This window comes from Phyllobates terribilis, unplaced genomic scaffold (genome assembly GCF_046119375.1).
Source record: "Phyllobates terribilis strain yellow unplaced genomic scaffold, ASM4611937v1 Scaffold_4__5_contigs__length_816908805, whole genome shotgun sequence".
In the NCBI taxonomy this organism is placed as follows: domain Eukaryota; kingdom Metazoa; phylum Chordata; class Amphibia; order Anura; family Dendrobatidae; genus Phyllobates; species Phyllobates terribilis.
Genome location: NW_027362764.1, coordinates 11005332 through 11018960, shown reverse-complemented (window position 1 = coordinate 11018960; position 13629 = coordinate 11005332). Strand labels below are relative to the sequence as shown.

General features: G+C 45.8%; 1 protein-coding gene across 8 annotated transcripts in view; it reads left to right on the top strand.

Moving 5' to 3' along the window:
- LOC141264809 (uncharacterized) overlaps positions 1-13629 on the top strand; it is a 277922-nt gene that overhangs the window by 32057 nt on the left and 232236 nt on the right. For all 8 annotated transcript variants that reach the window (XM_073677148.1, XM_073677150.1, XM_073677143.1 and 5 more), the window contains exon 7: positions 1457-1835. In XM_073677148.1, the coding sequence (XP_073533249.1) occupies positions 1457-1835 (379 nt within the window). The remainder of the gene's footprint in view (positions 1-1456; positions 1836-13629) is intronic.

The window sequence follows — 13629 nt, the reverse complement described above, 5'->3', positions numbered from 1 at the left end:
CAGAGACAAACAGCGCAGCCGCTCTGCAACTGAGCCCATACCAAGGGAGAAAGGAAAAAAAAAAACACGCCCAAAAAATAAATAAATAAAACCACATGTCAGGTTTTTTTTTTCTTCCCAAATATGCACGGCCGATGATAATGTCACGCACAGTGTAGGAAAGACAAAGTGCAACACGAAGGGATGAGGGGAAGGGAGCCCATACACTAGGGAAAGGGGGAGAGGAGACCTCTTAGGCTGATCTAAAATCACCCTGTCTCCCCTACCGTTCCGATATTGGTGTCACGGGTGTGTCAGAGGTGACAGAAAGTCGCCCTGCAGTGGGTTGCAGGAGATTTCTACGCTTGGCATTGCAGACTGTTTCTTAGATAGGAGGCTGTCTTTAGAACCGAGCAGCTAGCTCTCCCTTGCTAATTAGCTCTCTGGCCTGAATGTATATATACCTGTACCTGGTGTGAGGGGGAGTCGCCGGTTATACTCATTTCTACTTGTGAAGCTTAGCAGGAGCAGTACTTTGTCCTCTCTGGAGCTTGAGGCCCTGTGCTTATTTGGAGTTCATCTAAAGCTAAGCCGTTTTCCCCCTGTTTTGTCTTCCCTTGTTGTCTATAGAGTTTAGCCGAGGTTGACTAGTGCTCATCTTCTCCCATCCCTAGCCGTAGCCATACGCCAGAGAGGGTAGGGCGAGGCACGCGTTTGGCTATCGCTGAAGAGGCAACATAGGGACTCTAGTTGAGACAGGGTGATGCCAGATCTGACTAGGGGGTCTCCACTTCCCACTTTCCCTAGTGTCTGGGCTTCCTTTCCCTTTTCCCTCTGTGTTGCACTGTCTTTCCGACACCTGGCGTGACAATTGGTTCCTCACCTATCGCTAAACAGGAAACCTAGGCCCTGTATCTCCCTAGAGCTAGGCCCTGGATAGGGAAGGGAGGTGAGCACTGGTCAATCCCCACTAACAACTAAAGACAACAAGGGAGACAAGCACAGGGGGAAGCAACTTAGCTTGAGCCGACTTCAGAGAGATTACATCAAAAGTCCTCCATGCACCAGAAAGGAAGTAAGCAGACTGCAATAGCTCCAAATTTTCACAAGGGAACATGTGAATATCACCGGCTCCTCCCTGCAGCAAACTGAAAGACCTAGGTCAGGGTGTCAATCAGAGCAGGAGGGAGGTAGCCGATGGGTCCTAAGGTAAGACAGATTTAAGAAGGCATCTGTAATGCGAAATGAAGTGACCTTCTGCAACCAGCTGCAGAACAACTGTCTGACACACCCGTGATAGTTGGGTGTTGGCTTTGCTGTGTTGGGTGTCGGCTTTGCTGTGTCGGGTGTCTGCTTTGCTGTGTCGGCTATAGTTTGTGTCGGCTGTGTTGGGTGTCGGCTACGCTGTGTCGGGTGTATGCTGTGTTGTGTTGTCTCCCCTCCCGCGCTCAATAACTGTCTGCCTGCTCTCTTGCAGGTGCGGCTGCCGTCCGGGCAGTGCGTGCGGCTGTCGCTGGCCGGTGACTCGAAGTTGCAGGCCGTGTACGATCACGTGTGCTCGCTGCTCCCGACTCCCGGCAAATTGTTACAGACGTTTCCCAGCAGACGCTTCACAGACGAGGATCTGCCCCTCAGCCTCCAGGAGCTGGGACTGACCCCCAGCGCCACCCTCTGTGTGCATCCCGGGGCCCACACCAGCCCGGAGCTCCTCAACACCTCCCTGGAGCCCCCCATGTGTGACGCAGCCCAGTTGATGATGCAAGGGGACAAGCTGCTGCCCATCCTCCGCTCTCCGGCCCAGGCTGTGACGCCCAACATCCATATGGTGGCAGAACCTGCACCGCAGCACAGCTGGGGTGTGTATATAATGTATGTAGGGGGTGTATATATAAGGAGCCCTTATACCTGTAAACAAGTGATATTACTGTGCTAGAGCCGTAGGGAAGCATGCGGGAAGCTCTCTCATGAGCCGCGCTGTAGGCCGGGTCAGTAACTCCTTATACCTGGAGACAGATGATATTACTGTGCGTGTAGACTCTCGGGGGGGAATTTGGTTGGTGGGTTTTCTCGTCCGCTGGCCCGACACCGCATGGACCAGGGCTCATCCCACTGAACGCCCGCACTCCTCTGCCGTGGGCATTATACTGCTCAGACAACACAGGGGGAGGGTAACACAGCGTGGCAATACTTTATTGAACCACCAAACTGACAATAAACACATAGAACAGTCCCAGAAAATGCCCAAGATGGTGCAACATTACACAGTCTCACCCTTCCGCTGACTTGCCGGGATTAGAGCAGCTGCAACTTCGGGGCTTCCAGGGCCGATTACCCCCACCAGTAGCACCCCGCTTATGGCGGACATTCACAGAGAGCAGGTGACAACAAGCTCAGGAAGCTGACAGTCCATTGAGGTACGTGGCTAGGAGACCTGATGGTTCCAACCTGGTTTCTCCAAATTTCTCCATGGGACCAGGTGATCGGAGGGTCCCAACCTGGTTTCTCTGAATGTGGTTCAGGTCATCATCCACAGGTCAGTGGGAAGGTGGGATAAGGTAAACGCCCAATGTTTGAGTAATCAATCTGCATAGTTTGCCCTTCACTGTTTGCAGGTCAACAAGCTACATGGTCTGATACAATGGGTAATCAACATATTATGGGGGAGGAGCGTATATGACATGTGGGGAGGAACGTACAGTATATGAAGTATTGGGGGAGCGTATATAATGTTTGAGGGAAGAGCATATATAACGTATGGGGCAGGAGCGGATATAATGTATGGGCAGCGGATATAATTTTTGAGGGAAGAGCGTATATAACGTATGACGAAGCATATATATAACTTATGGGGAGGAGCGTATATAACATGGCGGAGCGTATATAATGAATGGGGGCATTAGCGTATATAATGTAAGGGGGCATGAGCGTATGTAACGTATGGGGGAACGTATATAATGTATGGTGGGAGGAGTGTATATAACGTATGGGGGAGGTGCGTATATAACGTGTTGGGGCAGGGGCGTTTATAAAGTATGGGGAGAGCTTATATAAGGTATTGGGGATGTGTTTATAACGTATGGGGTAACATACATAACATGGGGGAGCGTATATAACGTATTGGGGGGAGCGTATATACTGTATAGGGAGGAGTGTATGTAACGTATGGCGGGAGCATATACAGTTATATGAAAAAGTTTGTGCACCCCTATTAATCTTAAGCTTAATGTTTTATAAAAATTGGTGTTTTTTCACCAGCTATTTCAGTTTGATATATGTAATAACCGTTGGACACAGTAATGTTTCTGCCTTGAAATGAGGTTTATTGTACTAACAGAAAATGTGCAATCTGCATTCAAACAAAATTTGTCAGGTGCATAAGTATGGGCACCCTTATCATTTTTTTGTTTTAAATACTCCTACCTACTTTTTACTGACTTACTAAAGCACTTTTTTTGGTTTTGTAACCTCATTGAGCTTTGAACTTTATAGCCAGGTGTATGCAATCATGAGAAAAGCTACTTAAAGTGGCCACTTGCAAGTTGTTCTCCTGTTTGAATCTCCTCTGAAGAGTGGCATCATGGGCTCCTCAAAACAACTGTCAAATGATCTGAAAACAAAGATTATTCAACATAGTTGTTCAGGGGAAGGATACAAAAAGCTGTCTCAGAGATTTAACTGTCAGTTTCCACTGTGAGGAACATAGTAAGGAAATGGAAGAACACAGGGACAGTTCTTGTTAAGGCCAGAAGTGGCAGGCCAAGAAAAACATCAGAAAGGCAGAGAAGAAGAATGGTGAGATCAGTCAAGTACAATCCTCAGACCACCTCCAGAGAGCTGCAGCATCAACTTGCTGCAGATGGTGTCACTGTGCATCGGTCAACTATACAACGCACTTTGCACAAGGAGAAGCTGTATGGGAGAGTGATGCGAAAGAAGCCGTTTCTGCAAGCACGCCACAAACAGAGTCGGCTGAGGTATGCAAAAGCACATTGGACGAAGCCAATTTCTTTTTGGAAGAAGGTCCTGTGGACTGATGAAACCAAGATTGAGTTGTTTGGTCATACAACAAGGCGTTATGCATGGCGGCAAAAAAACACAGCATTCCAAGAAAAACACTTGCTACCCACAGTAAAATTTGGTGGAGGTTCCATCATGCTTTGGGGCTGTGTGGCCAATGCCGGCACCGGGAATCTTGTTAAAGTTGAGGGACGCATGGATTCCACTCAGTATCAGCAGATTCTTGACAATAATGTTCAAGAATCAGTGATAAAGTTGAAGTTACGCAGGGGATGGATCAGCAAGACAATGATCCAAAACACCGCTCCAAATCTAATCAGGCATTCATGCAGAGGAACAATTACAATGTTCTGGAATGGCCATCCCAGTCCCCAGACCTGAAGATCATTGAACATCTGTGGGATCATGTGAAGAGGGCTGTCCATGCTCGGGGGCGACCATCAAACTTACAGGAACTGGAATTGTTTAGTAAAGAGGAATGGTCAAAAATACCTTCATCCAGGATCCAGGAACTCATTAAAAGCTACAGGAAGCGACTAGAGGCAAAAGGAGGATCTACTAAATATTAATGTCACTTTTCTGGTGAGGTGCCCATACTTATGCACCTGTCACATTTTGTTTGAATGCAGATTGCACATTTTCTGTTAGTACAATAAACCTCATTTCAAGGCAGAAACATTACTGTGTCCAACAGTTATTACATAGATCAAACTGAAAGAGCTGCTGCAAAAACACCAATTTATATAAAACATTAAGCTTAAGATTAATAGGGGTGCCCAAACTTTTTCATATAACTGTATAATGTATGGGGGACCGTATATAATGTATGGGGGAGTATATATAAGGTATGGGGTGGAGTGTATATAACATAAGGGGGAACATGTATAACGTATGGGGAGTGTATATAGTATATGGGGGACCATTTATGACGTATGGGTGAGGCGTTGTAAAAATCAGAGGTTTTGGGTTGTAAGTAATCACCTCGGCAGGTTAACGATGCAACAATATTTTATTAATCACATCCATGGTAATGCAGCAATTCCTGGTAAATGACCAAAATACAGTTCTCTCCGTCCTCAAGATCCCAATCTGGGTTCAGTAGTTCCACTGGCTTTGTATAAGGCCATACTCACTGTCTCCCAACTTTTGGTTGGCCCACAGATTTCCTATCTCCAGCCAGTATAGTCTGTAGCCACAGTCCATGATCCTCTAGACGGCAGATAAAGCGATGAAAGCACAGGTATCCAGGAGCAGCAGTCCTTCAAGAAAGTTTAAATCCAAACGACATATCCACAACTGTAGCACGTTCATTGAGCCCAGTCAGTACTGATCTCCCACCTCCATAAGCCATCCATGGTCCAGGTCCTCAGATTAGATCCTACCCCTTCGACATCATTCTACCAACTCCCCACTAAGCATGTGGCTTCTTTTCTCCTTCTCTGTGATCAGCCTCCCTGAATGGGCAGAACTGCTCCCCCCCCAAAGCTAAGTGTGGCGATATTTTTCTGCATGCGAGGCTCCCTGTGGTGACGGCTCCGCCGGATCTACTTCGAACACTCACACAATGAGCCTAGTCACTGTTTGAACAATGGTTAGAGGCTCCTGAGATACTGATGTGATTACTGGATGCTGGACACTTTACAAGTGAAATTAGTGCCCATAAAAGCAAGCAGAACAAGAATAAAACACAATGATAATAATATAGACGAAATCGGAGCTCTGTGATGAAGTCTCATAGTCTTTAGTAAATGGGCAGCTCCTGACAAGCGTATATAAGGTACGGGGTGGAGAGTATATAATGTATGGGGAGAGTATATAAGGTACGGGGTGGAGAGTATATAATGTATGGGGGAGCGTATATAAGGTACGGGGTGGAGAGTATATAATGTATGGGGAGCGTATATAAGGTACGGGGTGGAGAGTATATAATGTATGGGGAGAGTATATAAGGTACGGGGTGGAGCATATATAATGTATGGGGGAGCGTATATAAGGTACGGGGTGGAGCATATATAATGTATGGGGTGGAGCATATATAATGTATGGGGAGTGTATATAAGGTACGGGATGGAGCGTATATAATGTATGGGGAGTGTATATAAGGTACGGGATGGAGCGTATATAATGTATGGGGGTGCGTATATAAGGTACAGGGTGGAGCGTATATAATGTATGGGGAGCGTGTATAATGTATGGGGAGCGTATATAAAGTACGAGGTGGAGCGTATATAATGTATGGGGAGCGTATATAAGGTACGGGGTGGAGCGTATATAATGTATGGGGAGCGTATATAAGGTACGGGGTGGAGTGTATATAATGTATGGGGAGCGTATATAAGGTACAGGGTGGGGCGTATATAATGTATGGGGAGCGTATATAAGGTACAGGGTGGAGCGTATATAATGTATGGGGAGCGTATATAAAGTACGAGGTGGAGCGTATATAATGTATGGGGAGTGTATATAAGGTACAGGGTGGAGCGTATATAATGTATGGGGGAGCGTATATAAGGTACAGGGTGGAGCGTATATAATGTATGGGGAGCGTATATAAAGTACGAGGTGGAGCGTATATAATGTATGGGGAGCGTATATAAGGTACGGGGTGGAGCGTATATAATGTATGGGGAGCGTATATAAGGTACAGGGTGGAGCGTATATAATGTATGGTGGAGCGTATATAAGGTACGGGGTGGAGCGTATATAATGTATGGGGGAGCGTATATAAGGTACGGGGTGGAGCATATATAATGTACGGGGGAGCGTATATAAGGTACGGGGTGGAGCGTATATAATGTATGGGGGTGCGTATATAAGGTATGGGGTGGAGCGTATATAATGTATGGGGAGCGTATATAAGGTACAGGGTGGATCGTATATAATGTATGGGGGAGCGTATATAAGGTACGGGGTGGAGCGTATATAATGTATGGGGAGCCTATATAAGGTACAGGGTGGAGCGTATATAATGTTTGGGGAGCGTATATAAGGTACGGGGTGGAGCATGTATAATGTATGGGGAGCGTATGTAAGGTAAGGGGTGGAGCGTATATAATGTTTGGGGAGCGTATATAAGGTGCGGGGTGGAGCATATATAATGTATAGGGAGCGTATATAAGGTACTGGGTGGAGCATATATAATGTATGGGGGAGCGTATATAAGGTACGGGGTGGAGTGTATATAATGTATGGGGAGCGTATATAAGGTACAGGGTGGAGCGTATATAATGTATGGGGAGCGTATATAAGGTACGGGGTGGGGCGTATATAATGTATGGGGAGCGTATATAAGGTACTGGGTGGAGCGTATATAATGTATGGGGAGCGTATATAAGGTACGGGGTGGAGCGTATATAATGTATGGGGAGCGTATATAATGTATGGGGAGCGTATATAAGGTACGGGGTGGAGCATATATAATGTATGGGGAGCGTATATAAGGTACAGGGTGGAGCGTATATAATGTATGGGGAGCGTATATAAGGTACGAGGTGGAGCATGTATAATGTATGGGGGAGGGTATATAAGGTACGGGGTGGAGCGTATATAATGTATAGGGAGCATATATAAGGTACAGGGTGGAGCGTATATAATGTATAGGGAGCGTATATAAGGTACGAGGTGGAGCATGTATAATGTATGGGGGAGGGTATATAAGGTACGGGGTGGAGCGTATATAATGTATGGGGAGCGTATATAAGGTACGGGGTGGAGCGTATATAATGTATGGGGAGCGTATATAAGGTACGGGGTGGAGTGTATATAATGTATGGGGAGCGTATATAAGGTACAGGGTGGAGCGTATATAATGTATGGGGAGCGTATATAATGTATGGGGAGCGTATATAAGGTACGGGGTGGAGCATATATAATGTATGGGGAGCGTATATAAAGTACGAGGTGGAGCGTATATAATGTATGGGGAGTGTATATAAGGTACAGGGTGGAGCGTATATAATGTATGGGGGAGCGTATATAAGGTACAGGGTGGAGCGTATATAATGTATGGGGAGCGTATATAAAGTACGAGGTGGAGCGTATATAATGTATGGGGAGCGTATATAAGGTACGGGGTGGAGCGTATATAATGTATGGGGAGCGTATATAAGGTACAGGGTGGAGCGTATATAATGTATGGGGGAGCGTATATAAGGTACGGGGTGGAGCGTATATAATGTATGGGGGAGCGTATATAAGGTACGGGGTGGAGCATATATAATGTACGGGGGAGCGTATATAAGGTACGGGGTGGAGCGTATATAATGTATGGGGGTGCGTATATAAGGTATGGGGTGGAGCGTATATAATGTATGGGGAGCGTATATAAGGTACGGGGTGGAGCGTATATAATGTATGGGGGAGCGTATATAAGGTACGGGGTGGAGCGTATATAATGTATAGGGAGCGTATATAAGGTACGGGGTGGAGCATATATAATGTATAGGGAGCGTATATAAGGTACGGGGTGGAGCGTATATAATGTATGGGGGTGCGTATATAAGGTATGGGGTGGAGCGTATATAATGTATGGGGGTGCGTATATAAGGTATGGGGTGGAGCGTATATAATGTATGGGGAGCGTATATAAGGTACGGGGTGGAGCGTATATAATGTATGGGGGAGCGTATATAAGGTACGGGGTGGAGCGTATATAATGTATAGGGAGCGTATATAAGGTACGGGGTGGAGCGTATATAATGTATAGGGAGCGTATATAAGGTACAGGGTGGAGCATATATAATGTATGGGGGAGCGTATATAAGGTACAGGGTGGATCGTATATAATGTATGGGGGAGCGTATATAAGGTACGGGGTGGAGCGTATATAATGTATGGGGAGCGTATATAAGGTACAGGGTGGAGCGTATATAATGTATAGGGAGCGTATATAAGGTACGGGGTGGAGCATGTATAATGTATGGGGAGCGTATGTAAGGTAAGGGGTGGAGCGTATATAATGTTTGGGGAGCGTATATAAGGTGCGGGGTGGAGCATATATAATGTATAGGGAGCGTATATAAGGTACTGGGTGGAGCATATATAATGTATGGGGGAGCGTATATAAGGTACGGGGTGGAGTGTATATAATGTATGGGGAGCGTATATAAGGTACAGGGTGGAGCGTATATAATGTATGGGGAGCGTATATAAGGTACGGGGTGGGGCGTATATAATGTATGGGGAGCGTATATAAGGTACTGGGTGGAGCGTATATAATGTATGGGGAGCGTATATAAGGTACAGGGTGGAGCGTATATAATGTATAGGGAGCGTATATAAGGTACGAGGTGGAGCATGTATAATGTATGGGGGAGGGTATATAAGGTACGGGGTGGAGCGTATATAATGTATGGGGAGCGTATATAAGGTACGAGGTGGAGCATGTATAATGTATGGGGGAGGGTATATAAGGTACGGGGTGGAGCGTATATAATGTATAGGGAGCGTATATAAGGTACAGGGTGGAGCGTATATAATGTATGGGGAGCATATATAAGGTACAGGGTGGAGCGTATATAATGTATGGGGAGCGTATATAAGGTACGGGGTGGAGCGTATATAATGTATGGGGAGCGTATATAAGGTACAGGGTGGAGCGTATATAATGTATGGGGAGCGTATATAAGGTACAGGGTGGGGCGTATATAATGTATGGGGAGCGTATATAAGGTACGGGGTGGAGCATATATAATGTATGGGGAGCGTATATAAGGTACAGGGTGGAGCGTATATAATGTATAGGGAGCATATATAAGGTACGAGGTGGAGTGTATATAATGTATGGGGAGCGTATATAAGGTACGGGGTGGAGCGTATATAATGTATGGGGGAGCGTATATAATGTATGGGGAAGCATATATAAAGTACTGGGTGGAGCGTATATAATGTATGGGGAGCGTATATAAGGTACGGGGTGGAGCGTATATAATGTATGGGTAGCGTATATAAGATACGGGGTGGAGCGTATATAATGTATGGGAGAGCGTATATAAGGTACAGGGTGGAGTGTATATAATGTATGGGGAGCGTATATAATGTATGGGGGAGCGTATATAAGGTACGGGGTGGAGCGTATATAATGTATAGAGAGCGTGTATAAGGTACGGGGTGGAGCATGTATAATGTATGGGAAGCGTATATAAGGTACGGGGTGGAGCGTATATAATGTATGGGGGAGCGTATATAAGGTACGGGGTGGAGCGTATATAATGTATGGGGGAGCGTATATAAGGTACGGGGTGGAGCGTATATAATGTTTGGGGAGCGTATATAAGGTACGAGGTGGAGCGTATATAATGTATGGGGAGCCTATATAAGGTACAGGGTGGAGCGTATATAATGTATGGGGAGCGTATATAAGGTACGAGGTGGAGCGTATATAATGTATGGGGAGCGTATATAAGGTACTGGGTGGAGCATATATAATGTACGGGGGTGCGTTTATAAGGTACTGGGTGGAGCGTATATAATGTATGGGGAGCATATATAAGGTACAGGGTGGATCGTATATAATGTATGGGGGAGCGTATATAAGGTACGGGGTGGAGCATATATAATGTATGGGGAGCGTATATAAGGTACGGGGTGGAGCATATATAATGTATGGGGAGCGTATATAAGGTACAGGGTGGAGCGTATATAATGTATAGGGAGCGTATATAGGGTACGGGGTGGAGCATGTATAATGTATGGGGATCGTATATAAGGTACGGGGTGGAGCGTATATAATGTATGGGGGAGCGTATATAAGGTACGGGGTGGAGGGTATATAATGGATGGGGAGCGTATATAAGGTACGGGGTGGAGCGTATATAATGTATGGGGGAGCGTATATAAGGTACAGGGTGGAGCGTATATAATGTATGGGGAGCGTATATAAGATACGGGGTGGAGCGTATATAATGTATGGGGAGCGTATATAAGGTATGGGGTGGAGCGTATATAATGTATGGGGAGCGTATATAAGGTACAGGGTGGAGCGTATATAATGTATGTGGAGCGTATATAAGGTACGGGGTGAAGCATATATAATGTATGGGGAGCGTATATAAGGTACGGTGTGGAGCGTATATAATGTATGGGGAGCGTATATAAGGTACGGGGTGGAGCGTATATAATGTATGGGGAGCGTATATAAGGTACGGGGTGAAGCATTTATATTGTATGGGGAGCGTATATAAGGTACGGTGTGGAGCGTATATAATGTATGGGGAGCGTATATAAGGTACAGGGTGGAGCGTATATAATGTATGTGGAGCGTATATAAGGTACGGGGTGAAGCATTTATATTGTATGGGGAGCGTATATAAGGTACTGGGTGGAGCGTATATAATGTATGGGGGAGCGTATATAATGTACAGGGTGGAGCGTATATAAGGTACCGGGAGGAGCGTATATAGTGTATGGGGGAGCGTATATAAGGTGCGGGGTGGAGCGTATATAATGTATGGGGGAGCGTATATAAGGTACGGGGTGGAACGTATATAAGGTACCGGGTGGAGCGTATATAGTGTATGGGGGAGCTTATATAATGTGCGGGGTGGAGCGTATATAATGTATGGAGGAGCGTATATAAGGTACAGGGTGGAGCGTATATAATGTATGGTGGAGCGTATATAAGGTACGGGGTGGAGCGTATATAAGGTACAGGGTGGAGCGTATATAAGGTACAGGGTGGAGCATATATAATGTATGGGGAGCGTATATAAGGTACTGGGTGGAGCTTATATAATGTATGGGGAGCGTATATAAGGTACCGGGTGGAGTGTATATAGTGTATGGGGGAGCGTATATAAGGTGCGGGATGGGGCGTATATAATGTATGGGGGAGCGTATATAAGGTACAGGGTGGAGCGTATATAAGGTACGGGGTGGAGTATATATAATGTATGGGGAGCATATATAAAGTACGGGGTGGAGCATATATAATGTATGGGGAGCGTATATAAGGTACGGGGTGGAGCGTATATAATGTATGGGGGAGCGTATATAAGGTACAGGGTGGAGCGTATATAATGTATGGGGGAGCGTGTATAAGGTACTGGGTGGAGCGTATATAATGTATGGGGGAGCCTATATAAGGTACGGAGTGGAGCGTATATAAGGTACCGGGTGGAGCGTATATAGTGTATGGGGGAGCGTATATAAGGTGCGGGATGGAGCGTATATAATGTATGTGGGAGAGTATATAAGGTACAGGGTGGAGTATATATAATGTATGGGGAGCGTATATAAGGTACGGGGTGGAGCATATATAATGTATGGGGGAGCGTATATAAGGTACGGGGTGGAGCGTATATAATGTATGGGGGAGCGTATATAAGGTACAGGGTGGAGCGTATATAATGTATGGGGGAGCGTATATAAGGTACTGGGTGGAGCGTATATAATGTATGGGGGAGCCTATATAAGGTACAGGGTGGAGCATATATAATGTATGGGGGAGCCTATATAAGGTACGGAGTGGAGCGTATATAAGGTACCGGGTGGAGCGTATATAGTGTATGGGGAGCGTATATAAGGTGCGGGATGGAGCGTATATATTGTATGTGGGAGCGTATATAAGGTACAGGGTGGAGTATATATAATGTATGGGGGAGCGTATATAAGGTACGGGGTGGAGCATATATAATGTATGGGGGAGCGTATATAAGGTACGGGGTGGAGCGTATATAATGTATGGGGGAGCGTATATAAGGTACAGGGTGGAGCGTATATAATGTATGGGGGAGCGTATATAAGGTATGGGGTGGAGCGTATATAATGTATGGGGTGGCTTATATAAGGTACGCGGTGGAGCTTATATAATGTATGGGGGTGCGTATATAAGGTACGGGGTGGAGCGTATATAATGTATGGGGGTGCGTATATAAGGTACCGGGTGGAGCGTATATAATATATGGGGGAGCATATATAATGTACAGGGTGGAGCGTATATAATGTATGGGGGAGCATATATAAGGTACAGGGTGGAGCGTATATAATGTTTGGGGGAGCGTATATAAGGCACGGGGTGGAGCGTATATAATGTATGGGGGAGCGTATATTAGGTACTGGGTGGAGCGTATATAATGTATGGGGGTGCGTATATAAGGTACAGGGTGGAGCGTATATAATGTATGGGGGAGCGTATATAAGGTACGGGGTGGAGCGTATATAATGTATGGGGGAGCGTATATAAGGTACTGGGTGGAGCGTATATAATGTACGGGGGAGCGTATATAAGGTACGGGGTGGAGCATATATAATGCATGGGGAGCGTATATAAGGTACTGGGTGGAGCGTATATAATGTACGGGGGAGCGTATATAAGGTACGAGGTGGAGCATATAATGTATGGGGAGCGTATATAAGGTACAGGATGGGGCGTATATAATGTATGGGGAGCGTATATAAGGTACGGGGTGGAGCGTATATAATGTATGGGGAGCGTATATAAGGTACGGGGTGGAGCGTATATAATGTATGGGGAGCCTATATAAGGTACAAGGTGGAGCGTATATAATGTATGGAGAGCGTATATAAGGTACGAGGTGGAGCTTATATAATGTATGGGGAGCGTATATAAGGTACGGGGTGGAGCGTATATAATGTATGGGGGAGCGTATATAAGGTACGTGGCGGAGCATATAT